Raw genomic sequence first — 24,340 nt, 5'->3', positions numbered from 1 at the left:
CTAATGCGGGGCTCGATCCCAGGACCCTGGGATCATAAGCTGAGCTGAAGGCAGACGCTTAACGACTGAGCCACCCAGGCGCCCCTCCAACTCTTGATTTCATTTCAGGTCATGATCTTGGGGCCATGAGATTGAGCCCTGAGTCAGTCTCCACACCAGTGGTTTTCACTCCCTCCCTCCCTCCCTCCCTGTGCCCCTCCCCCTCTGCTCGGGCATGTGTGCTCTCTAAAAAAAACAATAAAAAAATAAAAATGTGTAGTCAGATCCTCTACCCATTTTTAATAGAACTATTTTTGTTTTGGGTGTTGAGTTGTATGGGTTCTTTACATATTTTTGGTGTTAACCCCTTTGGGGATATGTCATTTGCTAAAACCTTCTCCCATTCGGTAGGTTGCTTTGTCACCTTGTTGATGGCTTCCTTTGTTGTGCAAAAGCATTTTATTTTAGTGTGATCCTAGTGGTTTAATTTTGTGTTTGTTTCTCTAGCCTCAGAAGACCTATCCAGTAAAATGTTGTCAAGGCTGATGTCAAAGATTCTTGCCTGTGTTTTCTTGTAGGAGTTTTATGGCTGTCGGTCTCACATTTAGGTCTTTAATCCATTTTGAGTTTATTTTTGTGTATAGTGTAAGGAGTGGTCAGTTTCATTCTTTTGCATGTAGCTGTCCAGCTTTCCCAGCAGCATTTATTGAAGAGAATGTCTTGGGATGCCTGAGTGGCTCAGTTGGTTAAGCGACGGCCTTCGGCTCAGGTCATGATCCTGGAGTCCCACGGGACCCCGCATAGGGCTCCCTGCTCAGCAGAGAGTCTGCTTCTCCCTTTGACCCTACCCCCTCTCATGCGCTCGCGCTCTCTCAAATAAAATCTTCAAAAAAAAAAAAAAAGAGAATGTCTTTTCTCCATTGTATATTCTTGCCTCCTTGGTTGTAAGTTAATTGACCATATAAATGTGGATTTATTTCTGGGTTCTCTATCCTGTCTCCTTGATCTGGGTGTCTATGTGCCAGTACCATACAGTTTTTTTAAAAAATTGAAGTATAGTTAACACACAATGTTAAATTAGTTTCATGTGTACAGTAGTGATTTTACAAGTGTATATACATTATGCTGTGCTCACAAGTGTAGCTCCCATCTGTGACCATAAAACACTAATATTAGAGTACCACTGACCATATTTTCTGTGCTTTTATCCCCGTGACAGACTAGAAGCCTGTATCTCCCACTCCCCTTCACCCATTTTGCTCGTCCCTCATCCCCCCCCCCAACTTCCTTAAACTGTTCCCTAAACTGGGAACAGTCAGTTTATTTCCTGTTATTTATGGATTTGTTTCTACTTTGTTTTTTAGATTCCAAGTATAAGTGAGGTCACGGTATTTGTCTACCTCTCTCTGACTTACTTCACTTAGGATAATACCCTCTAGATCCACCTATGTTGGCAGGACAAGATCTCATCCTTTTTTATGGCTGAATAATATTACATTGTATTTATGTACATCTTCATCCATTCATCTTTTGGTGGACACTTGGGTTGCTTCCATATCTTGGCTGTTATAAATTATGCTGCAGTAAACATAGGAGTGCATATAGCTTATCAAATTAGTGTTTTTGTTTTCTTCAGGTAAACCCAGTGGTGGAATTACTGGATCATATGGTAATTCTTTTAAATTTTTTGAGGAACCTCCATACTGTTTTTCACAGTGGCTGCACCAGTTTACATTCCCACCACCAAGGCACGAGGATTCCATTATTTCCACAGCCTCGTGAACATTTATTATTTCTTGTATTTTTGATTCTAGCCATTCTGACAGGTGTAAGGTGCTATGTCATAGTGGTTTGATTTGCATTTCCCTGATGATGAGTGATACTGAGCATCTTTTCATGTGTCTGTTGTCCGTCTGTATGTCTTCTTTGGAAAAATGTCTCTTCAGGTCCTCTGCCCATTTTTTAACCAGATTGTATTTTTGGTGTTGAGTTGTGTAAGTTCTTTACATGTTTTGGATATTAACCCCTTAGGAGATGTATCATTTATGAACATCATCTCCTGTTCAGTAGGTTGTCTTATCATTTTGTTGATGGTTCCCTTTGCTGTGCAAAGGTTTTTTATTTTCATGTGGTCCCAGTACTTTAATTTTGCTTTTGTTTCCCTAGCCTCAGGCGACCTATTCAGAAAAATGTTGCTAAGGCCAGTGTGGAAGAGATTACTGCCTGTGTTTTCTTGGAGGAGTTTTTTGGTTTCAGGTCTCATATTTGGGTCTTTAATCCATTCTGAGTTTATTTTTGTGTATGGTGTAAGGAAGTGGTTGGTTTCATTCTTTTGCATGCAGCTGTCCAGTTTTCTTGGCACCATTTATTGACGAGACGGGCTTTTCTTCATTATATTCTTGCCTCCTTTGTTGTAAATTAATGGACCATATATGTGTGGGTTTATATCTGAGCTCTCTATTCTGTTCCATTGATCTTTGTGTCTATTTTTGTGCTAGTGCCATACTGTTACATTACTGCAGCTTTGTGTAGTATATCTTGAAATCTAGGATTACACGTATAGCTTTGTTGTTCTTTCTTAAGACTGCTTTGGCTATTCAAGCTCTTCTCTGGTTCCATTCAAATTTTAGCTTCATTCTAGTTCTGTGAAAAATGTTGTTGGTATTTTGATAGGGACAGGATTGGATCGTAAGGCCTTTTTTTTTAAGATTTTATTTTTAAGTAATCTCTACACCCAACATGGGGCTTGAACCTACAACCCTGAGATCAAGAGTCAGACTTTCCACCTACAGAGCCAGCCAGGTGCTTCTACATAGTATGGACATTTATTTATTTGGACATTTTAACAATATTAATTTTTCTAATCCATGAGCATAGAATATCTTCTCTAAGATTTTATTTAGAGAGAGAGAGTACAGACAGGGGGAGGGGTAGAGAGAGAATCTTAAGCAGACTCCACACCGGGCACAGACCAACATGGGGCTCGATCTCATGACCCTGAGATCATGACCTGAACCGAAATCTAGAGTCATACGCTTAACTGACTGAGCCACCCAGGCACCCCCATGGAATATCTTTCTATTTGTGTTGTCTTCAATTTCTTTCATCGGTGTTTTATAGCTTTCAGAGTACAGGTCTTTAACCTCCTTGTTTAGGTTTATTCCTAGGTATTTTATTCAGTATTTGACTATTTTAATTTACCTTCCCTGATTTCTAGTGACCTTAACATAAAAATATAAATTTTTGGTGATTTGCTTTTAAAAACGTTGTGATTTTTCTTTCTTATGAAGGTTTGTCTTACTGATTTATAGGAAGTCTCTAAATAGTCCACGCAGTAATATTTGTTACTTTGATAGACTTGCAAATATCTTCTCCCTATCTGTCTCTTCATCTTTTTTATAGTGTATTTTCTAATATGAAAATTTTTTCAGATTTATTTATTAAGAGAGAGAGCACATGTGGGGGAGTGGAGGAGCAGAGGAAGAGGGAAAGAGAAACCCAAGCAGATGCCATGCTGAGAAGGGAGCCCAACATGGGGCTCAATCCCATGACCTCGAGTCATGACCTAAGCTGAAACCAAGAGTCAGACGCCTGACTGTGCCATCCAGGTGCCCCTAATAGGAAAGTTTTGAAATACCATGTTTATCAATCTTTCCCTTATGCTTTGTTCTAGTCTTTGAAAAACCCTTTTCTCCTCCAGTATCATAAAGCTAAGCCTGTATTTTCTTGTAAATTTTTTTCACATAGTCTTTCATTGACCTAATTTTAGTTTTGATAATGGTATAGGTTAGAGTCCTGGTTTTCTTTTTTTATTTCCAACATTAGGTCATCCCTTCCCGATTGATTTGAAATGGGATTTGTCATATATAAGTTCCCCTCTGTGAACAGGCTAGAATCAGAAGAGTCTGGTGTGATAAGTATCTTCCCTACCCCCAGCACATACACACATACATATGTATATACATACATACATACCCTTTTCCTCTTCAGAACTTGCTTGTCTGTTCTTGGCCTTTTAATCTTTAATCTGGATTTTAGGATGTGTCCTTTTCTATAGAAAAGTACCATATTTGGCTTTAATTGGAACAGTATGTAATTTACAAAATCCAGAACTGGGGGAAGAGTTGACATATTTATAGTACTGTCTTCCTATCATAAACATGGTCTCTCTCTATTTTGGTCATCTTTATTTCCTTAAGTAAAATCATACAGTTTTCATCACACAGCTTTTGCATATCTTTTTTGGCTTTTATTTTTTTAATTTTAATTTTTTAAAAATTTGAGAGAGAGAGCACGAGCAGGGGTGGAGGAGGAGGGCCAGAGGGAGAGGGAGTAGCAGACTCTGTGCTGAGCAGGGAGTCCGATGTGGAGCTCAATCTCACGACCCTGAGATCATGACCAGAGCCAAAATCAAGAGTCAGACGCTTAACTGACTGAGTCATCCAGATGCTCCTGAGGTCCATTAGTTTTAATGCTGTTGTGAATGGGTTCTTTTTAATTTTTTAACTTTTATTTTTTTAATTTTCTTTTTAAGATTTTTTTTATTTAACAGAGAGAGAAAGAGAGCACAAGCAGGGGAACAGCAGGCAGAGGGAGAGGGAGAAACAGGTTCCCCACCGAGCAAGGAGCCTGATCAGTGGGGCTTGATTCCAGGACTCTGGGATCATGACCTGAGCTGAAGGCAGCCTAACTGACTGAGCTACCCAGGCGCCCCAGAATGGATTCCTTTAAAAAAATACTACATTTTTGGGCGCCTGGGTGGCTCAGATGGTTAAGCGTCTGCCTTCGGCTCAGGTCATGATGCCAGGGTCCTGGGATCGAGTCCCGCATCGGGCTCCCTGCTAGGCAGGGAGCCTGCTTCTCCCTCTGCCTCTGCGTCTCTCTCTCTCTCTGACTCTCATGAATAAATAAATAAAAATAAAATATATTACATTTTTGGTGAAAATAATTTCTTCACTGTAGTGGGGTCACAGGTTAGAAGATTCTAAAGTTTTATCACAGCATTTTCTTGGGGCACTTGATTTACTTCTTAAGTAATCTCTATGCCCAAGGTGGGGCTCAAACCCACGACCCTGAGATCAAGAGTCACATGCTTTACCGACTGAGCCGGCCAGGCACCCCCACTTTGGGGCACTTTAAACTGTGGGAGGACTTATTCAGTCTATGCCATGCATACTCCTGGGGAACCACGGTCAGGCTACAAGGACCAACATTCATTGACTAAACGCTGAACATTTCCAGTGTGTTAGGTAATGGACCACACAGAATAGGACCTACTCCCTGCCTTCATGGAGCTTCTTTGCACTCTGGGGAAGGAACCAGACGTTAGATAATCCCACGGGTAATAATTAACATTCTTCTTTCTTGTGAAGGGAAGATATATATGAAAACATATAAAAGGGGACTGTCTTGAACAGTCTGGGAGAGAAGATGAGTAGGTGTTAATACACAAAACTATTGTAGGAAGAGCAGGTGCCGAGGCCCAATGGCAGAAGAGAACACGCCTCATTTGCGAAACTAGAAGAGGAAATTAGCACAGCAAGAGCAGTGGGATGTTGGGAACAGATGAGAAACAGGAGCAAGATAAGGAGCTTATAATCCCAATTAAAGATTCTGGTTTTTTATCTGTGAGCAGTGGGAAGCCACTAAGGATTTTAAGCAAAGGGATGACATGACCAAATTGGCATTTTTAAGAGATCCCCTTGGCTTCTATGTAGAGAATGATTTTGGAGGGGGCACAAGTTCATGTGATGACGGAGAGACATGAATGCATTTGAGATATTTGGAAGTAAAATCAAGAGTACTTGGTAATGGACTATGGGGATTGAAGGAGAAAGGCACACTCCGTGATGATTCCTTGGCTTCTGACTGGAACTGGTTGCCTACTACGTTTGTGGAGGTTGGGAACTATGATTGGTTGGGAGGAAGAAAAAAACCATGTTGGGTTAGACTGAGGTGTCAAGACAATGAGACATGCAAGTGGAGATGTCAGGTAAGCACTTCTATATATAAGCACTTCTATATATACTGGGCTGGAGACAGAGCTATGGAAAGGCATTGGCATATTCATGGTAATCAGAAATGTTGGGGTGAATGAGATCAAGTTGGCTAGGGAAAAGAAGAGGTGGCAGTGGAGGGCTAAGCTTTAAGGAAAACTAAGTTGGATTACAGGTGATAAAACTTGCAAAGGAGTCAGATATGGAAAACCAGGAGAATGGGGTGTCCTGAAAGCAGAATTTGTATTTAGAGAAAGGGAGTGATCAGTAGCATCAAATGTTGCTGCAAAGTCAGGTCGGATAAGAATTCAAAAATGTCCATTGTACTTAGTCATGCCATTGTCACTCAGAGTGGGTTTCTCTCCAGTTCCTATTCTGTGAAGGACACCAACAGAGGGAAAGACAGTACTGCTAGGACCAGAGAACAGGGCTCCTCAGGACTGGAGGAAGGCAGACATTTGTGTAGGTGTGAAAGACATGAGCTCAGAGGTGCAAAGAACCAGCTGGGGCACGAAGGCTTGGAACCTCTGCCACACTGGAGGCAGTAAAACTGCATGCAATCCAACACCAGGTTCCAGAAAGGCCAGGCACCAAGTAAGGAAGTCAGGCTACTGTGTCTCAGCTTTGAGTCTCCTCAAGCAAACTGTGTCCTCTGCGGTGTCTTTTGCAGGGTCCAGCATATAGATAACCAAGCGTGTGACCATCCATGCTCCAGGGAGGCCCTTCTGAACAGCAGCAACAGTACAGACCCTTCAGACTGTATTTTCACTTTATCAATCTTTTCATATTTTTCTAATATAGATCTTTTCAAAGGAAACTTTAAATGTAACTCCAGTATGGAAAATAGAATATGTGGAATTGCTGTTGAGGCAGGAAGGGACCATCCCCCTGCCTTTTTATGGAAGCCCGGGGACCTGAGGAGTACATTAGAAAGCCTTCCAGTACATTTGGCAAAGGGAGATTTGGGTTGGATGGGTTTTGCCCTGGAATGCCTGTGATACTGCCTTGCAAATAAAATCGTGTGTGTAACTGCCGGTGTATTCTATGAAGATCTGGTGGGTACTTTATAATGCTGAGTAGCATTCCACTGTATGGAGATATCCGTGTATTTATTTATTCACCTGTTGAGGGACATTTGGGTTATTTCCACTTCTTGGTAGTCACAAATTCATGAGTACAGGTTTTTGTGTGAACATAAGGTTTCATTTCTCTAAGGTGAATACCCAGAAATGGAATTTCTGGATCGTATGATTTAGTGTATGTTTAACTTTAAACTGCTACAGTTTTTGTGCGAACAGAAGTTTTTTTATTTCTCTAAGGTGGATATGCAGGAGTGGAATTTCTGGATCATATGATTATGTTTCACTTTAAACTGCTACGTTTTACAGAGAGGCTATACCCTTTTGCCTTCCCATCAGCAATGAATGACAGTTCCAGTTGCTCTGTATCTTAACCAGTACTTGATACTGTATTTTTTATTTTAGCCATTCTGATAGGTGTATCGTGGTATCTCGTTGTGGTTTTAATTTGCATTTTTTAAATAGCTAATGATGTTGCCATGTACTTATTTGCCCTCCTTATATCCTTTTTGGTGAAGTATCTGTTGGAGTACTTTGGCCACTACTAAACTGAGTTGTTTTGTTACTGTGGAATCTTTTTTAGGAGTCTTTATATAAACTAAATACAAGTCCTCTGTTAGGTGTTATTTGCAACTGTTTGCTCCCAGTCTGCGACTTTCCTTTTCATCCCCTTAACAGTGTCTTCCACAAAGAAAAGGGTCTTAATTTTGATGAAGTCCAATTTCTCATTTTTCTTCTTTTCTAGAGCGTGCTTTTGGCAACAGGTCTGAGAAGTGTGCCTACTCCTTGGTTATGAAGATCCTCTTCTGTTTTCTTCTAGTTTTTGGTTTTATGTTTTACATTTAGATCTATGATCCATTTGGGGTTAATTTTTATATAAAATACGAAGTTTAAAATAGTTGGTTTTCAATTTTTGCATGCCAGGTTTGTTTTTTTTTTTTTAACATTTATTTGAAGAGACTATCCTCACTCCATTCAATTCCTTTTGCATATCTGTCAAACATAAACTGGCCATGTTTATGTGGGTCTGTTACTGCCCTCTCTCCTGTTCCTTTGATCTGTGTCAGTCCCTTTACGAATACCATAACTAGCTTTATATTAAATCTTAAGATAGTGTAGCTCTTCCAGCTTGCTTTCTCAAAATTGTTACTCTAGTGCATTTTCCTTTCCATAAATTTTAGGACGAGTTTATAAAAAACACTGATAGGATTTTGATTAGAATTGCATTAAATCTGTAGATCGTTACAGGGCCTGATGAGTATTTAAGTGGGATTGCTTGCTCACTCTTTATTTTTTTAAAGATGTATTTATCTGAGAGAGAGAGAACAACCCCTTGGTGGGGGGCAGGAGAGGGAGAGAATCTCAGGCAGACTTGCTGTGGAGAGAGGAGTCCAACAGCCCAACACAGGGCTCGATCTCATGATCCCTAGATGATAACCTGAGCTGAAACCAGGAGTCAGATGCTCAACCAACTGGGCCACCCAGGCGCCCCTGCTTGCTCACTCTGATGTGCTATAACCTTTAATGACATAAGGCAGCCTGTTCATTTGCTGTGTTGTGAGTATTCCAGAGTTAAAGCCCGAGGTTATGATTGATTATAGTGGTGTCTTTTGAAGTCTGCCAGTAAAGGAGGTGTGATTATATATCAAATCAGGTAGAAATGGCTGGAAAAAGACAACCAGAATGTTGAGGGGCTTGTCAGGCAAGTCAGCCACCATCATTCACAACTTTGGTCTCTGTATCTCACTTCTGAGCAGGTCATAAGCAAGACTGTGTGCCATTAGCCAGCCATTAGGTTCTCTGTATTCAGGGTCGTAGAACTGTTGTGTACTGGGCAGGGTCAGATTGTTTCTCTAGATTTTCTTTAATTTCTTCTCCTTGGCGTAGCAGCCTCACTCATACTTCTTTCTCCAAAAACTGCATTAGAAATATACTCATGATCTACCATGATAAAACGAACTGCTTCCTCCCCTTTACTGTAGTGTCATCGTGGGAGCTTCGCTTACTTGTTGGCCCCTCTCTGCCCTTGGACCCTTACAGTGACAGCTTCTCAGTTCACGCCCATGGTCCTTCTGGTCTGAGACAGTGGTACAGACAGACTTCTAGTGAAATAGTGGGGTGCTAAGGAATCAGCTGTTGCTTGTGTTCTCGTCTTGTTTACTTCTTCCCATTAGTGACGTTCAGTCCCCTCCCCATGCTCTTGACTGTCTTTAGAATAAAAGAAAGAGGGGTGCCTGGGTGGCTCAGTTGGTTAAGCGACTGCCTTCGGCTCGGGTCGTGATCCTGGAGTCCTGGGATCGAGTCCCACATCGGGCTCCCTGCTCAGCAGGGAGTCTGCTTCTCCCCCTGACCCTTCCCCCACTCATGCTCTCTCTATCTCATTCTCTCTCTCAAATAAATAAAATCTTTAAAAAAAAAAAAGAATAAAAGAAAGATTGCTTTTTACCCCCTGAACTAAATGAGAAACACAGGTTATTCTAAGATATCTTTTCCCCTCACGGTACATGAGATTACTTACTCAAGTCTCGTGCAACAGAACTGGGACTGTCACCTTAGTTAACATTCGAGATTCCCTTTTGGTGGCTTATTTTCTTCTCACCAGCATGAGCAGTTCTTGATTATCTCCTCAGATACACAAAAAAAGATCTGTAACTGGAGTTTTATAAACTCAGCTGGCTGAGCCCCTCACCCCCGAGCTGGCCATCCTCCCGTCTGCTTGGGGCACGCAGTGATGTGCAGATTCCGGCACTCTTTGGGGCCGGAGGCCCGCGCTGCGGGGCCAGCAAACAGGAAGGCAGACGGCGCTCTGCCAGAGCTGCACGTCCATTCTGTTTCTGTGGCCGGATCTGTAGTGTCTGCCAGAGACGGACGATTTTTGAAATGTACTGTAGGATTGCATTATTTAGGAAACCCCATGATGAAACTTACCTGTTAGTAAATTGAGATCTTTTTTGACCTAATACTACTCCTCTTTGTCCGTATCGTATTTTCCCACGTTGTGCCATCCAGCTGTGGAAGAACAGAGCCAGCATCTCCGCTCAGGTCTGCCTGACCTCCCACGTTGGTAGCAGGGATATGGGCCCTGGTTTGGGCCTGTTCTTTTGTTGGTAATGGTGTGGGTGGGAGAAGCCTTTATTTTCTGTTTCCTAAGTGGAGTGGGTTCCACTCTCCTGCTTACATAGCATGGTAAAGTACCAAGCACTTCTGGATCTCTAGCACTGCACTGAGTTCCGCATGAGGAAAGTGACACGCACTTCTGCCCTCCCTACCACACACCCTGCCCTGTTCGACCTCCTTGGCAACCTTGTTTGCTTCTGCAGCGCCTCCGTTTGGGAGGTGGGAGGAGAAAGATGGTCTTTTCACTTGAATATTGTATGACCATGGACAAAAAATGGTGTCAGCTCCCTTACTGCACTTCTGTACTTTTTCTAGACTGAAAAACGGGACTGGAGGGAGCTGCCTCTGTAAAGACACATTTATCCCTAGAGAATTCAGTCCCTTTCCTGACATTCAGTGAACATGGCTACCAATCCTGCTGGAATTTTTGAGATTCAGTTGTGGGCTCATCACATTTGACTGGCCTTTTTTTTCTTCTTTAAGGCGTAAGGAGAAACACCTTACTCTTCAGTCCTTCATCTTTGAAATGCGTACATTCCTTCCTCCTTGACCATCCTTTCATATTGTTTCCTGTCCTGTTCTTCTGTGGACCTTTGTGTCTGCATTGTCTTAATGACCGCCATAGACTCGTCCTATCTAGGCAGATGCTCACATGCACATGTATGAGGGTTTTCTTACTCTCTTTATCTAAGGAAATGAGACGTTTTAAATAATTCACCCTCTCTACTCTCTGAGGGCCCTTAACAGCTGAAGCTCTGGGTACGCTGCCTCCCTGGCCCCTTGCTGCTTCTCTGGGTTGTCTTGCCTTTCCTTTTCTTTGAGCAGCTTTTGCTTTGCATGGAATGCCAGTGTCCCTGCTTTTGTAATCCTGTGACAGTTTGGGGCCACACACACAAATACCATTCTGAATGTGGATTGATTGAGGAGCCCCTCCATGTACACAGACCCAGAATAAGAAAACAGATTTCTGGTGATTTCTTCTGTAGGACGCCATCACATTGTGGCTCCTATGTAAGTCCTCTTCCCTGCTTCACTTTATGCAAGGGCTTGGGCAAGCACTTGATTTATGTTTTCGTCAGAAAATCCAGGCTCTTAGATACTACTCCCCCACCCCCACCTCCATTGTGCAATGAGAAGACTGGGGCACAGGAAAGCTCGGACTTGTCCAGGGTCACAAAGCCAGCCAGTGGCAGCATCAGGATTGGAACTTGGACACTGCCCCTCTGGAGCTCATGTACATAGCCACTGTCCTTAGAGAACACAGTCAGCCCTCCTCTCCCCACCCCCAGGAGGTGCCTTGTTCTGGGCCAGCACACCCATCCACCTGCCTGCCTGAGGACTGCCAAGTGGATGTTGAGAAGGACCCTGAAATTCACTCTGCCTCCCAGTTGACAGTCAACTGCTGGACCAGGTCATTCTGTAGTAGTAGACTCTTGACTGTCGCAGGGACACACTCTAAAACAGGACAAGAACTGGATCTTGCCCTCCAACACAGACCTTTGATTTCAAGGGAGAACAGGGCCTAGAGAGAGAAGGGAGGACTTTCACCCCTCCATACACAGCCACATTTCAGGTCCCTTGCAGCCAGGCTACTGTCTGATTTGAAGTGAGCCTAACTGATAAACAGAGGCGGCAGGAAGGCTGGGGGACAAGCCAGGACTTGCCTTAAATTCACTATGTGATCTCAGTCAGATTACTTCCCTTCTTTGAACTCCACGTGGTTTTTTTTGCCATGAAATAACTGGTCAACCTGATCCCCCCAAGGCAGTTTCACGTGCAATTCTGGCATCCACAAGGTTCTCAACGGTCGCAGTGTCTACAGCCGACTCTGTCCCAGCTGCCCCAGCAGGTCTAGCCCAAGGAGGTGGTGGCAATGCAGTCCTACTTGTCAGACTGGCACAGCGTGTCCAAATGTGCTTGGTTTTTTTGTTTATGAAAAAAATCTTGTTATCAGGTCTACTGTTTATAGGACTGATTGGGGTGGGCAGGGCTAGCATGCAAACTGGCCTTACGACTGACCCACAAGGGGGTTGGGGGCCAGGGGGACTGGGGCTCCTTAGAGCCTTGTCAGATCTCTCCAAAGGCTCCATCTAGGTTTTGTCTAGCAGCTGCCTCCTTCATAGGATGGTGGCAACTACACTGGTGGAGATCTCAGAACACCCGCCCACACGCAGGTCAGCACGTTCTCACCTTTTCCAGACCAAACCACATAAACACCGGGCACCCGATGCCTGAAGAATGATGGTGGGCTTCGTGATCACTTGGATGGCAGTCAGCTGCATGCGCTGGGGGGTGAACTGGCTGGCTAGCTCCCACACTGTTGCACCCTGGAGTGGGTATCTTGGAACACTGAAGCAAGAGGGAGGGACAGGGACTTGGGAGACACGGCCTCGTCTGACTCAGTTTCACAGACAGTGTGGCCAGAGGTGAAGCTGCGGGAACAGGAAGCATGAGGAGCAGAGTGGGCAAAGTGGGCCAGGAGGCCTGGGGAAGGTGTGGAGCTTAGCCCAGCAAAGGCAGCTGCTGTCGGAGAGCCCAGGCTGGGCTGTGCCAGTGCTGCCAGCCCAAATCCCACCTGCATGGGGAAGACTAGGAAGGAGGCGGCTTCCCACCCTGTCCTGCTTTTAACCTCCACGCTCCAGTGGAGCTACGTGCCCTGTTCACCTCCACCTTTTCTGGCCACCCTTCGCCCATCACTCTCCCCCTCAGCATACATACCTGGAACTCGTGGGCTCTGAGGGCAGGTGGCACAGTGGTACCGCCTTTAGAACATCTTTTCTCATCAGTGTAGCTCCTTGTCCTGAGTAGTAAGTGATCCCTCTGCACACGCGCATCCAAGCAAAGCTGAAGTGAGTCCTCGGCAAGTTGTGTGCTCTCCTCTCTGCCACTTGCATGGAAGGAACAGGATCCATCCCTATGGCTATCTTGAGATCTTGCTTAGTGCTAAAATGCTTAAAGATCTGCCCCTCCCTACCTCTTGGTCTGAGCAGTAGGAGGGCTGTTTTGGCGTCCTCTGATACCTCCTGCAAGTCTGGCTTTCTTCTGTTGGTCTTAGATTCTCAAGACTGGGCGAGAGCAGCTGAGCACAGACTATAAGGCTCCTGCCTCTGGCAAAGCCATCACCTCTGCTGAGGGTACTTCCTGGGAGCTCTTTTGGCCATGGTGGTCTTAGCGGTTGTGGAGCAGTCCTGGGTGCCCGTCAGTGGTGTGGGCCGTGAGAGGCCAAGGGGCAGCCTTCTAGTAACTGCAGCATAAAAGTCCCAAACATCAGAACTCTCCGGGAGGCCCAGTCTCTGTTTGCTTCTCCTTATTAGCTCTCCTGGGTTGGGACTGTGTACAGGTGTACACACAAACAGGAAGGGCCTAATAATGCTCTATCGCCACTTCAAAGCACTTGATGAATCATTTAAAATGTCTGAGCTGTTCAAGTAAAGGTTTCAGATTCCAGGGTAGGGCTGACTGAGGTGTTGGAGCCTTCAGCTGAGAAGGCCTCTGCTCACATGTCTTCAGGTCATCTCTGCCCTGGCCCTGCTGTTGCCTGGCGCCCCACGTGCGCACTGCTGCCCAGAAGCAGGTTTCTGCGTAGTGCCCGTAAATGGCACTGTTGGCTTGTACAACACGGCAGCGCCAGAACTTGGGACTGCTGGCTGGGGGGTCTGGCGGTCGGGGTTGCGGTGGGCTGGTGACTATGCAGAAGACCCCAGGGCTTGGTGGGCAGGTAGTTGGGCACAGGGGGCCACATGCCTCCAGTTATCTAACATCTGTTGTCTCTGCTTCCAGCACAGAGTCAAGAAAGGTTGGCGGGAACCTCTCCCAGGAGCTGCTCGGCTCCTTCCAAAGCTGCCCAGCACCCAAGACTAACCTAAGCCTTTCTGACCTAGTCTAGGTCTTTGGGTCACAGCTGGGTGCACATACACCACCCCCCTGCACACACCCCCAGCTGCCCTCTCTACCACCACACACACACTTGTGCACTTGCATTCCTGTGGCAAAGCTCTGAGTACCTGCCCCTCACTGAGGGGCGCTGTCAAAGGGCTATCTGGGACAAGCGACACCCGCTGGTGAGGGGACCGTTGGAGCTGATCCCCCACTCAGCTGTAGTTTTCTGGGAACAGAGTCCCTTCTTGCATGGGGTAGGGCAGAGGTTTGAGTTTGGTGGTCTTGGCACTGAGACACCAGACCCGAATGGGGAGGGCGGGCCTTCTGGCTGAGGTGGATATAAGCCAATCCCTAAGGCCCTGCCTCTGTCCATCGGGAGCTGGAGCCCAGGCTGGCCACAGCGGGGCATTTGATCTCTAAGGAGGAGCTCCATCTGAGCAGTGCCTGTAGGTATCAGAACCTGCCTCCCCACCTGGGCAGACTGCTGACATACCCGGAAGGACAACGCCTTCTCCCACCCCTTTTTAAAGTCTGGTATTTCGAAATAATTTTTAGACTCACAGAAGAGTTGCAGAGAGTAGTTTCTGTTCACCTAGTTTTCCCTAATGTTTAACATCGTCCATAACCATGGTGCTTGCCCCCTTTCTATGCCCTGCGTGCCGGCGGAGGCCACTTGCCAGGAAGGCCTGGGTATGAACACGAGTGCTGGCGTCCTCTCTGCCACAGCGGGGCTCCTGCTGGGAAAGCAGTTCTGCCGGGGCTGCTTCAGGGCACACGAGTCCTCGGGTTTCGAGTACCCTGGGCCGCAGGCAGAGTGGGCTGCATTCCAACCGGCCAGCCAGGACAGTATAGGAGCTGGCGGACAGACTGACCCAGTCTGACCCAGTGGGTGGGGGAGTAGGGGAGGAGCCGTGAGGGCCCCTGGTGGGGTGTATGCTGGGGAAGACTAGGCCGTGTTGCCCAGTGCAGCAGGCACCCTCTGGAGGTGCAGGACCTCAGATCCTATCCGTAGGCAGGGCATCTCGGAAGACGAAGTTGTATGCCATTCGAGAGCCCCCCGGTGGGTGCTGTGAGGAACTGTGAGGCCTTCCTCAAGAGCTTTCTCCTGGGCCAGTCACCCCTGCTTTGCGTGACAGAAAAGCAAGGAAAACTTACACATTACTCCTACCTCCAGACCTACCCTCCCCACACCCTCTTCCACCCCCTACTTTTTCAGTAGTTTGGGGGTAGAGGTTCTGTTGTCACCTAATGGAAAGGAAAAAGTCATAAGGGCTTCAGAAGATTCGGCACTCCAGGAAATAAGTGACCGGGTTTCTAACGTATGCTGAGAACTTACACCACCCCCCCGCCCCCCCTGCAAAATGAGGTTGACGCAGCGCTTTGGTTTGATGTCTCCTGTCCTGTAGCCAGATGGATTATTTCTAACCCCCCCCCCCCCAGTTCCCCCTGTAAGCACTGTCTGGGAGCAATGAGCTCCAAGTCCCCATTGCCCCAGGTTTCAGCGCCTGTCATGTGAAATAAGCCTTAGCAAGGACAAACTTGACTACACTGAAGGAGAAGGGTGTTAGAGGAAGTTTCCCTGATGAAGTTGCCCACGGTCCCATGGTACAATGGGAGGGGAGGAGAAGCAGTGAGGATGGGGGTTGTGAAGACTGAGTGGTATTATGTATAGAAGGCTGTTGGCACAGGCAGGTCCCGGCACATTTGTGATCTCAACAAATGGTAGCTTAGGAGAGGCTGCAGGACCTCTCACACAGCAACCAGACAGGGTCTCAGGCCTAGGTGAGGCAGGTGGTTGCTACAGAGCTGGCAGGGGAGAGGGCCCTTCTGTCTCAAGGGCGGAAGAGCTGGTGCTCTGGCAAATAGAATACAGTGAGGGATTATTCTGGGGGGTGTGCATTCTGTTCTGTTCATTTCCTTGTCTGAAGCTGCCCACTGCAGGATGAAGGGAGGCTGGGACTTGGGTAGGTCACCTGGGCAGAGAGCAGGTGAAAAGGGCTCTCCTGCCGAGGTGGCCCCAGGGGTTTGGACTGTGCATGCCTTTAGTGGGTGGGGTGAGCTCTAGCTGGTGAGAGAGAGGATGGTCCTAGAGCACATTCAGTCCTGCGTTCTTCCCGATCCCTTTTCTACCCCAGATGGGCCTGGGCAAGTCTGGCTTGCCAGGGGCCTGGGTTCAGACCCTGGGCCTGCCTCTGGCTGGTTATGTATGCTTGGACGAGAGACTTAACCTCTCGAAGCGTTGCATTGCTTACCTGTGAAATGGGAATGATGGTAGTGTCTATGTTCAGGTACTGCTATTAGGACTAAATCAGGTAACGTACCTTATCAGGCCTCAGAATAAATGTCTTCTCCTCTTTCACTAGGCTTCCCTGGGGCTGGGTCTTGTCTCCCAGACCTCAGAACAGTTTTGCTTGTGTTGCTGAGTGGGGGCCAAAGGAAAGCAGGCTGAGTTGAAAGCTGTGCCACAAGAGAAGGGAGGTCTGTGGAGGGTGGCTGACACAGTGGGACTTGGAAAAGCTCACTACTAACCCAGAGTATTCTAGCTACTATACCAGGCTTCAGAGAGAGGAGTTGCCGAGAGAGGAGGTATAAAAATAGATACACAAAAATAGAACTGAAAGAAGACTGCCAAAGGACCAATTTAACTTACAGATTCATGTATTCATTAACTTTGAAAAAGTTTAAAATCCTTACTACTTATGAGTTTAGTGGTGGTGGTTGTCTTCAGATTTTCTTAAAAGGGGCCACAGACCCTCTGAGACCAAGGTTGACCATCAGCCATTTTAAGTATGTGCTTAACCGGAAGGAAGGCTGATGTCGGCCGCCAAGTCAGCTGACTAGCGAAGGGAAGTTGGGGTCCTTTTTGACCTGTGGACTTGTGTAGCACTCAAATTTCTTAATAGAGCACTTAGCCCTGACAGGGCTTATTAGAGTTCCACGACTCCATTCTGCGAAAAAGCCACGGTGCTAGGTTCCAGCCATCCCTCTCACTTGACCAGGTCTTCATCCCTGCCCCCCACCAGTGTGTGTGAAAGGTAAGAGGCTGGGGCACACGTGATAGTGGGCATTGCCCAGGTTTGAAAAACCAGGACTCTTGGTTATTCTCTTAGGGCCTGCAGTTCCTTTTTAGGAACTTTATGCCTTCTTTTGGGAGATGGCATAACGGTATCTGAGGAAATACCAGTAAGGTAGAGGACACACTGCTGCCTGGTTTCTAAAGCAAGCAGGGCTAACCAACTCTGGCCAGACAAGAAATGTCCCTGCCTTCGTGTGAGGCCATCTTGTCCCGGCAGGGATAAAAGTCCTTAGGAGGAGGAGAGAAAGTAGTTGGGGAGCTAAGCCACCCTTCCTCCGAACATCTGCCACAGTGTAAATGAAAGGCTGCCCCCAGTCTGCCCAGTGGCTCTTGGCTGCCACAGTCCACCCCTGGTTTGGGAGGCCCTGGCTCTGGGAGGCCCTGGCTCTGTGGGGCCTGGGCTTTGTGCCAGTTCATTCTCACCCTCCCTCTTCTCCCTCCAGTGTATGTGGTGGAAGACCAAAGAAGGGATGACCTGGGCCCATCCACCTGCCTCACAGCCTGCTGGACTGCGCTCTGTTGCTGCTGTCTCTGGGACATGCTCACCTGACCAGCCCAGCCTCCCTGTCCTGCCAGCTCTGCCACCACCTTCAGCAGGTGGGCCTGCCCCATCTCTTCTGATTGCTGAAATCAAGGAAAATGACTAGCTCTGCACAGAAACTTCTACCTTCGACACAGTGGGATTCTAGATTAGCAGGGGTTGCGCTGCTGTTTAATTCAGTGACTTTATCTTTTTAATGTTTAAAATCCATTTCTTATTGGCCTTTCACAAATGTGCTAAATGACTTTTATTTTTTTGGCCAAAGGCTTAGTTATATATTTATAATTTTAAAATTATACATTCAAGGTAGTGACATGATGTAATACCACTGAATGATTTCTCTGCTAACACCCTGTATGTTTCAATAAATTTGTCTAAACCTCAACTGAATGAATTATTCCAGACAAAATATAAGCCCTGGGTTTCTCCACTAGTAGCCACTGTCCCGTGACGAGGGAGTCTATTTACGTTTTCATTCAGGAAGGCAGGCTCCCTGGGGCCCTCACCAGGCTAGCATTTTCTCCCTCGTCCCACCCGGAGACAGGCTCACCAAGCTGCTGTAGGTGCTTTTACCCAGAGCCCACGCCTTCTTTTCTGCTGCCCGCCCTCCGCGCCCCCAGCCTCCCTCCACACACACAGGACAGAGAAGAGCTGTCATCCAACAAGCTCTCAGCTTTGGCCGCTGGGTGGCGCTGAGCCGCCATAACAGAGTCCTTTTCCTTCAGCTAGCTGGCTCGGCCAGCCCTGGGAGGCTGCAGTTGACAGCTCTCTGCCCACTTTCACTCTGCAGCAGTGATGTGCTCATAAATATTTAACTACCAGTGCTCTTTAAAACAAATCCTTATTTTATCCATCACCTGATTCTGTGGAGTAAATGGTCCCACAATAGCTGATTTCAAGCTACCAACATGATGTCCTGAACGCAGAGTTGGGAAGAAAAGCGCAGGAGTGCACCATTATGTAGCATTTCCATCATCCAGATACAATAGACTGTTAACATCAAAAACATAGATAATGGCCAGATTTAGTAATTGGGAAGGGGGTAAGTCCTGAATATTTATTACTCTTATTTTAAATTTGTGTATATTTACCTAAATTTTTAATAATGGGCTGTGTTTCACAACTGGCTTGAAATAGTGCTAATGCTTGTTTTAAAAATTGGCTCTCACAAGCCAGTACAAGCCAGCTCCAGCACACCACTGCCCCTGAGCCTCTAGGAGTGTCCACCTCTATGACACTGGCCAAAGGGTTAGACAGCCATGGAGGTACTGCTGGTTTATTACTGCATTTTCTTCAGGAACATTTGTGAGGAAGAGGAAGGAATCTTTGGGCACACTGCCACCACAGTTACTTGAATTCAGCTATGCCCTGGTTTCCTTCCTTCCTTATCTGCAGGGAGGCTCAGAAGGTGAGGGATTTACTCAAAGGAACAGAAAGGGGAAAAAAAAGGGCAGGAAAGGCTTCAATAAAGAAGGAACAGAGCCAAAGCCCTGGAAGGAGACAGAACAGGGAGGGAGCTGAGGTTGAAAGCTTCTGCTTCTCTGGCCCTTGGTTCTCATCCTTTGGCTTGAGAAAGGCAGACTTAGTAGAGTGGCTGGGGGAACAGATGCCTTTTATTGGTCTAAGCAGCATAACTAGTGATAGGCTTGGGCAAAGCCCCCCCATGTCCTGGCTCCCAGCTTCCCTCTCTTGGGAGTTGGTGACTCACTCCCAGGGGAGAAGAGTGTTCTGGGCAGGGGTGGCAGACAGAGCCAGGACAAAAAACGCAGAGTTGGGATGTGAAAGGGTATCAGGGTGAAGGAGAAAACACAGGGTTACCAGATCATCCAAAAAAAAAAAAAAGTCCATCAGGGCAGGAGAGAGGATGCTTTCCCCACATGGGCCCCTCTGCCCTTGCCAGGAATGGGAGGGGGCAGGAAGCTTTTGCTAGAGATTTCCTACTGTGCCCTTCGTGCCATCAGCATCTCCCGGATGTTGTCCTCAGCTTCCTTCACACTCCGCTCCAGGTAGGATTTTTTCTGCTGCAGTATGAGAAAGAAACCAGAGTTAGGAGGTGTGGGCCAGGTTGGCAGATGCAGCTTTTATGGCCAATGGTAATGGCTTCTCCTATGTGACCAGTGACTTCCAGTAGCATACTGTCTAATGGGGGCCAGGTACACACACACCTGACCAGAGTGCTCCCCTCCTCCCACCCACAGGCCTGAGCAGGGAGGAAGTGGTGATTCGGTTGCAGGAAGCAGAAGTGCTCTGTGGAAGGCAGCTGTGCTCTTCCCCCAGGAGGAAGTGGACTCAAAACAGGCGTCTCAGTACATGAAGTTATACCAGACAGACAAAGGCCAGGAAATACCAGGACAAAGCTCTGGCCCCATAACAGACTGTCTCTCAAGGTTTTCCATGGCCTGGGCCAGGCGCCTGGAGCTGCCACTGCTGCGGAACGGACAGGGTACCAAAGGGTTCTGCTCTGTCCAGTGAGCAGACAGGCTGCATGAGTGCTAAGAAGTTGTACCCCATGTCTCACCGAGCAGATGCGTCAGGCTGAATGAAATCTGCTTTTCTCATGAAACCGCTGCCTGCCAGGAATCCAGGACAGTGACACACTGAGTAAAAGAGACCTTTTGGAAGTTTACCTCCTACCCCATCTGGGTCCTAAATTAAAAATCTCAACTTAGACAAAGAACTTTAACCACTTGCAGGAGCCACATCTGGGCCAGGATTACAAAAGATTAGTCAAAGGAAATGATGTCTGTACATTACTTGCCCTGCGGTCACCTAAAAAGTATGGTGGCTTCCCCACTGGTCCCTGCCCTGAGGACATAGTTGTGGCTGCATTCCCACTTAAGAGACATGAAATGAGGCTCCCTTTTTGAGGAATACTCCACAAATAGTCCCCTTTCTAAGGGTCCATGTGACTGGGCCACACTGGAGCCAGGCAGTAACGCAAGCCCGGAACCAGGCAGCTCAGGGGGATCCAGTGCCCTTCTCACTCACCCCTACACCTTTCACCCTAGGAGCTGTGGATTCACTGGGACCACGGAAGTGCCCAGATGACCTGGGAAAACCAGGCAATATTGGGCCATTGAACAGGTGAGCAGTCTGGCCTGACAGGCTTTCCTTGGGAACTGATGCCCAACCAAACCACTGAGGCAGGAAAATCGAAACGAAGGCGCGCTGTTGCTTGAGGCCTTCACTATTAAAGTCTCTGGTGTTCTTCTACAGATCCCTGTGGCTAACTTCCACTCTCTGTCCAGATTTTTTTTTTTTTTCCCAAAATTTTGTTTGTTTGACACACAGAGAAAGTGAGAGAGACCGAGAGAGAGAGAGAACGACCATGCGGGAGGGGGAGAGGGAGCCTGAGATCATGACCTGAGCCGAAGGCAGACGCTTTAACCCACTGAGCCACCCAGGCGCCCCCAGGTATTTATTAAATGATACATTTAGAGATGTTTTCCTATTGGCTCCAATGTTGTGGCAGCTTTATCAGTTTTTGTGTGAACTTGATTCCTGTTGGGTCTTCTCCTAACTTTGAATTTCCTGAAGGCTAGAAAGAGCCCTATCTCTTTACTCATCTCCCATCTGTCCAACTTGCACACAGCTGCTGTCCAACCTGTAAACAACAGGAGCTCCATAAAAACTCACAGTGGCTATGAATGTATACTGTTGCTAAGGAATTTATTAGGCTGCTAAACCTGATACAGTCCTATCATTGTGCTATCAGAATGGGAACTTAAACTTCCTTTGATAAACAACCCCTAGACTTGACATGTGGTGACTTAAAGAGGGAAATACTAGTAACTCCTGACACACCACTCAAGAATGTCCATGTACTGGGTGTTGCACAGCAGGGGAGCAGCAGCTAAAGACCAAGTGCCATGAACCATCTGGGCACCTTCCCAGCCCCGGGGGAATGTGAGGAAAAGGCCAGTGGGGCAAGCGGGGCTGGACTCCCGCAGCATGTGCTGGTGCTCAGGGACCCGGGTCCTTTGCATTCCATCTCTGCCAACTTGCTGCCCCAACTGTCAAAACCGTAAACTTGGAACATCAGCTGGAGCTTTTCTACCTACTGCACAGGCCTCTGGACAATCAAATTCAGGTTATAATTCTTATTTTAAAATTCGTCATTCTATGTCTCTTCTTCCAGTTTCAGTTTTATGATTTTTTTCATGATTTTTACCACTGCATAACCTAAGGTCTTCAAGTTTGAAAAAATAATGCAAAATAAACCTACCTTTAAATCTTTAATTAGCTTAAGTAAATTTATTGCACATTAAAATTTTCATTTCATCCTAATAGATAGGTCATCCCTAGCACCGAACCTGTTTTCTAACTTTTTCAATAGTTCCTGTATTATCCTCAAACGTACCTAAGCCAAAAAGACCTTCATAATCAAACCCGAACCAGAGTATGTGATGTGCGTTGCATTGTCTCACAAAAAGATACGTTGAAGTCCTAACCCCCCATTACCTGTGAATGTGGCCTTATCTGGAAATAGGGTCAAGTTAAAATGAGGTCATGCTGAGTTAGGGTGGGCCCTTAATCTAATGATTAGTGTCTCTATAAGGCCACATGAAGACGAAAGGGACACAGAAACAGAATGCCATCCCCTGATGGGAGGCAGAAAGGGGAAGGACACATGTATAAGCAAACGAAGACCTCTGGTCAGCAACCACCAGAAGCTAGGAAGAAGAAACTGAAGGATTTTTTCCCCAGAGGCTTCAGAGGGAGCATGGCCCCATGACACCTTGATTTTGGACTTCTAGCTTTTAAAACTTGTGAGAGAATAATTTTCTGTTGTTTTAAACCAAGCACCTTTGTAATAATTTGTTAAGCAGCCCTAGGAAACCATGAAATGAGGGATGTCCCAGAGACAGAATCTACCCCAAAGTTCTTCTGTACCCACAGCTTCTGACCACACTGAATCATAGAGGGCTGGCTAAGGATCCCTGTAAGTTAGTACACTGGGACCTGTATTTCTCCCAAGAAAACCGTGGTAGAAGTGATCCAAATACAAACAAGACTGTCAGAAAAGATGCAGAAAATTAAGGAACCAATGATCAAGTCAAATTTTTTCTTCCTTGAATTTCCACACTTTCTTCCTAAAACTACTAGTCAAATCAGAAATCCTATGGACCCATCTTCCCCATTTCTGTAAATGACAACTCCATTCTTGCAAATGCTCAAAACCTTTGGTGTCATCTTTGAATCTTCCTTCTTTCACATCTGACATCCAATCAACCAACAAATCCTATGCACTACCTCAAAATGTATCCAGAATGTGACCTTAATGTATAGCCTCCTAAGTGGTCTCCTTTCTTCTGCCCTTTGGTCCCCATTAGTTTCTTCTCCACACAGTGCTCATAGTCCTCTGTGAACACTTAAAACCCTCCAATGGCTTCCAATTTCAAAATGAAAGGCAAAAGCCTTTTTGCAAAGCCATGTTTAGTCTTGTTCTCAGCGGACTCTGACCTCAACTCCCTCTCACCCACTCAGCTCCAGCCACACTGGCCTGCACCTCTGACTCTGCGTTTCCCCTCCAACCCACCAGCCGTGCTCCTGCCTGGCTTTTGCCCTTTGGCTCTCTCTCTTAGGAACTCTCTTCCCCACATATCCACAGTACTAGCTCGCTTACTTCCTTCAGGCCTTTCTCAAATACCACCTCATCGGGAAAAGCCTTGACTATTATGGCAGCTCTGTGCTCCCTATTCTCACCCTGATGTGCCTGCACAGTCCATCTTCCCGTACAAGAAAGAGAAGTCCACAAGGGCACGACTTTGTTCTGTCTGCTGATATCCCAGTGTCTAGAAAAATGGCTGCTACATGAGAGGAACTCAATACCTGTTGAATAAAAGTGCATTTATGATGGGAATGATGACTTACTGATATACTTGTATACACACTGCTTTTTAGTTCTCCTCACAACATGAATGAATGAGGAACACCAACAGAGAAAGCAAAGACAGAAAATGACCCTCTCCTTCAAGATGATTTTCAGTTTGGGCCAATGCCTCTTAACCTCTGCCCCTAGGTAAACATAAGTCTCTCAACTCTCATTGATGTGCCTGGGAAAATCACAGGCTTACTTCTACAAACAGAACAGGCCCTAAGGGTCAAGCCCTTTATTAGATCAACTTGTAAAATTGTAAAACAAACTATCCCAATCTCCCATGTCCTGGAGTTGGAAATCCTTGAGAAAGTGTTTGGAGCTTGGCCAGGGCTGCTGTGAGCTACAAGGGGGATTAGGACTGCTGTGTAAACTCCAGGAGGCCTTTCAAACCCACACCTTCCAGCAGGAGATGGCCTCACTGCAGCATTTTTCTGTCTTGCTGAACAATCTCCCTCAGAAGCTTTCCCCTAGGAAATTCTCCAGTGGAATCAAACCACAGAGGTCTGGGTGCAGCGACATTCCTGTGGGCCTTGTTCTGGAGTGAAATTCTGAGATTTCCTGTGGGGCTCAGCATGGCCAGGGAAATGACATTGTTGCAGTTATTGCTCATCAGCCTGAGGTTCTCTCTGGGAGTCAGGCTGAGGGGCCAGTGTTCCCTTTATGACCTCCCATGAAGGAAAGAGGCTCAAGTCTGTAGAACTTTCCTGACATGACATAATCTCTCAAATAGACCGCTGAGGTAATTCATCTCGTGATGCTATCTCTACAGACTTTTTTTCCTTAGGGACTTTG

The 24,340-nt window shown here is 46.5% G+C and overlaps 1 protein-coding gene and 1 long non-coding RNA gene across 5 annotated transcripts in view; both read right to left on the bottom strand.

The window, feature by feature from the left end:
* LOC145722453 (uncharacterized) overlaps positions 1-24,340 on the bottom strand; it is a 388,135-nt gene that overhangs the window by 214,711 nt on the left and 149,084 nt on the right. The gene's annotated exons all lie outside the window — the stretch shown is intronic.
* PFDN1 (prefoldin subunit 1) overlaps positions 19,263-24,340 on the bottom strand; it is a 62,432-nt gene continuing 57,354 nt past the window's right edge. For 2 of the 3 annotated variants that reach the window (XM_081826978.1, XM_081826977.1), the window contains exon 4: positions 19,263-19,685. In XM_081826978.1, the coding sequence (XP_081683104.1) occupies positions 19,648-19,685 (38 nt within the window). In that variant the 3' untranslated portion in view covers positions 19,263-19,647. Of the gene's footprint in view, positions 19,689-24,340 lie in introns of all 3 variants that reach the window. The other variant, XM_006731443.3, reaches the window with a different exon arrangement.

This window comes from Leptonychotes weddellii, chromosome 7 (genome assembly GCF_054177405.1).
Source record: "Leptonychotes weddellii isolate Sample4059 chromosome 7, ASM5417740v2, whole genome shotgun sequence".
Classification (NCBI taxonomy): Eukaryota; Metazoa; Chordata; class Mammalia; order Carnivora; family Phocidae; genus Leptonychotes; species Leptonychotes weddellii.
This window is presented reverse-complemented; position numbering and strand designations above follow the sequence as displayed.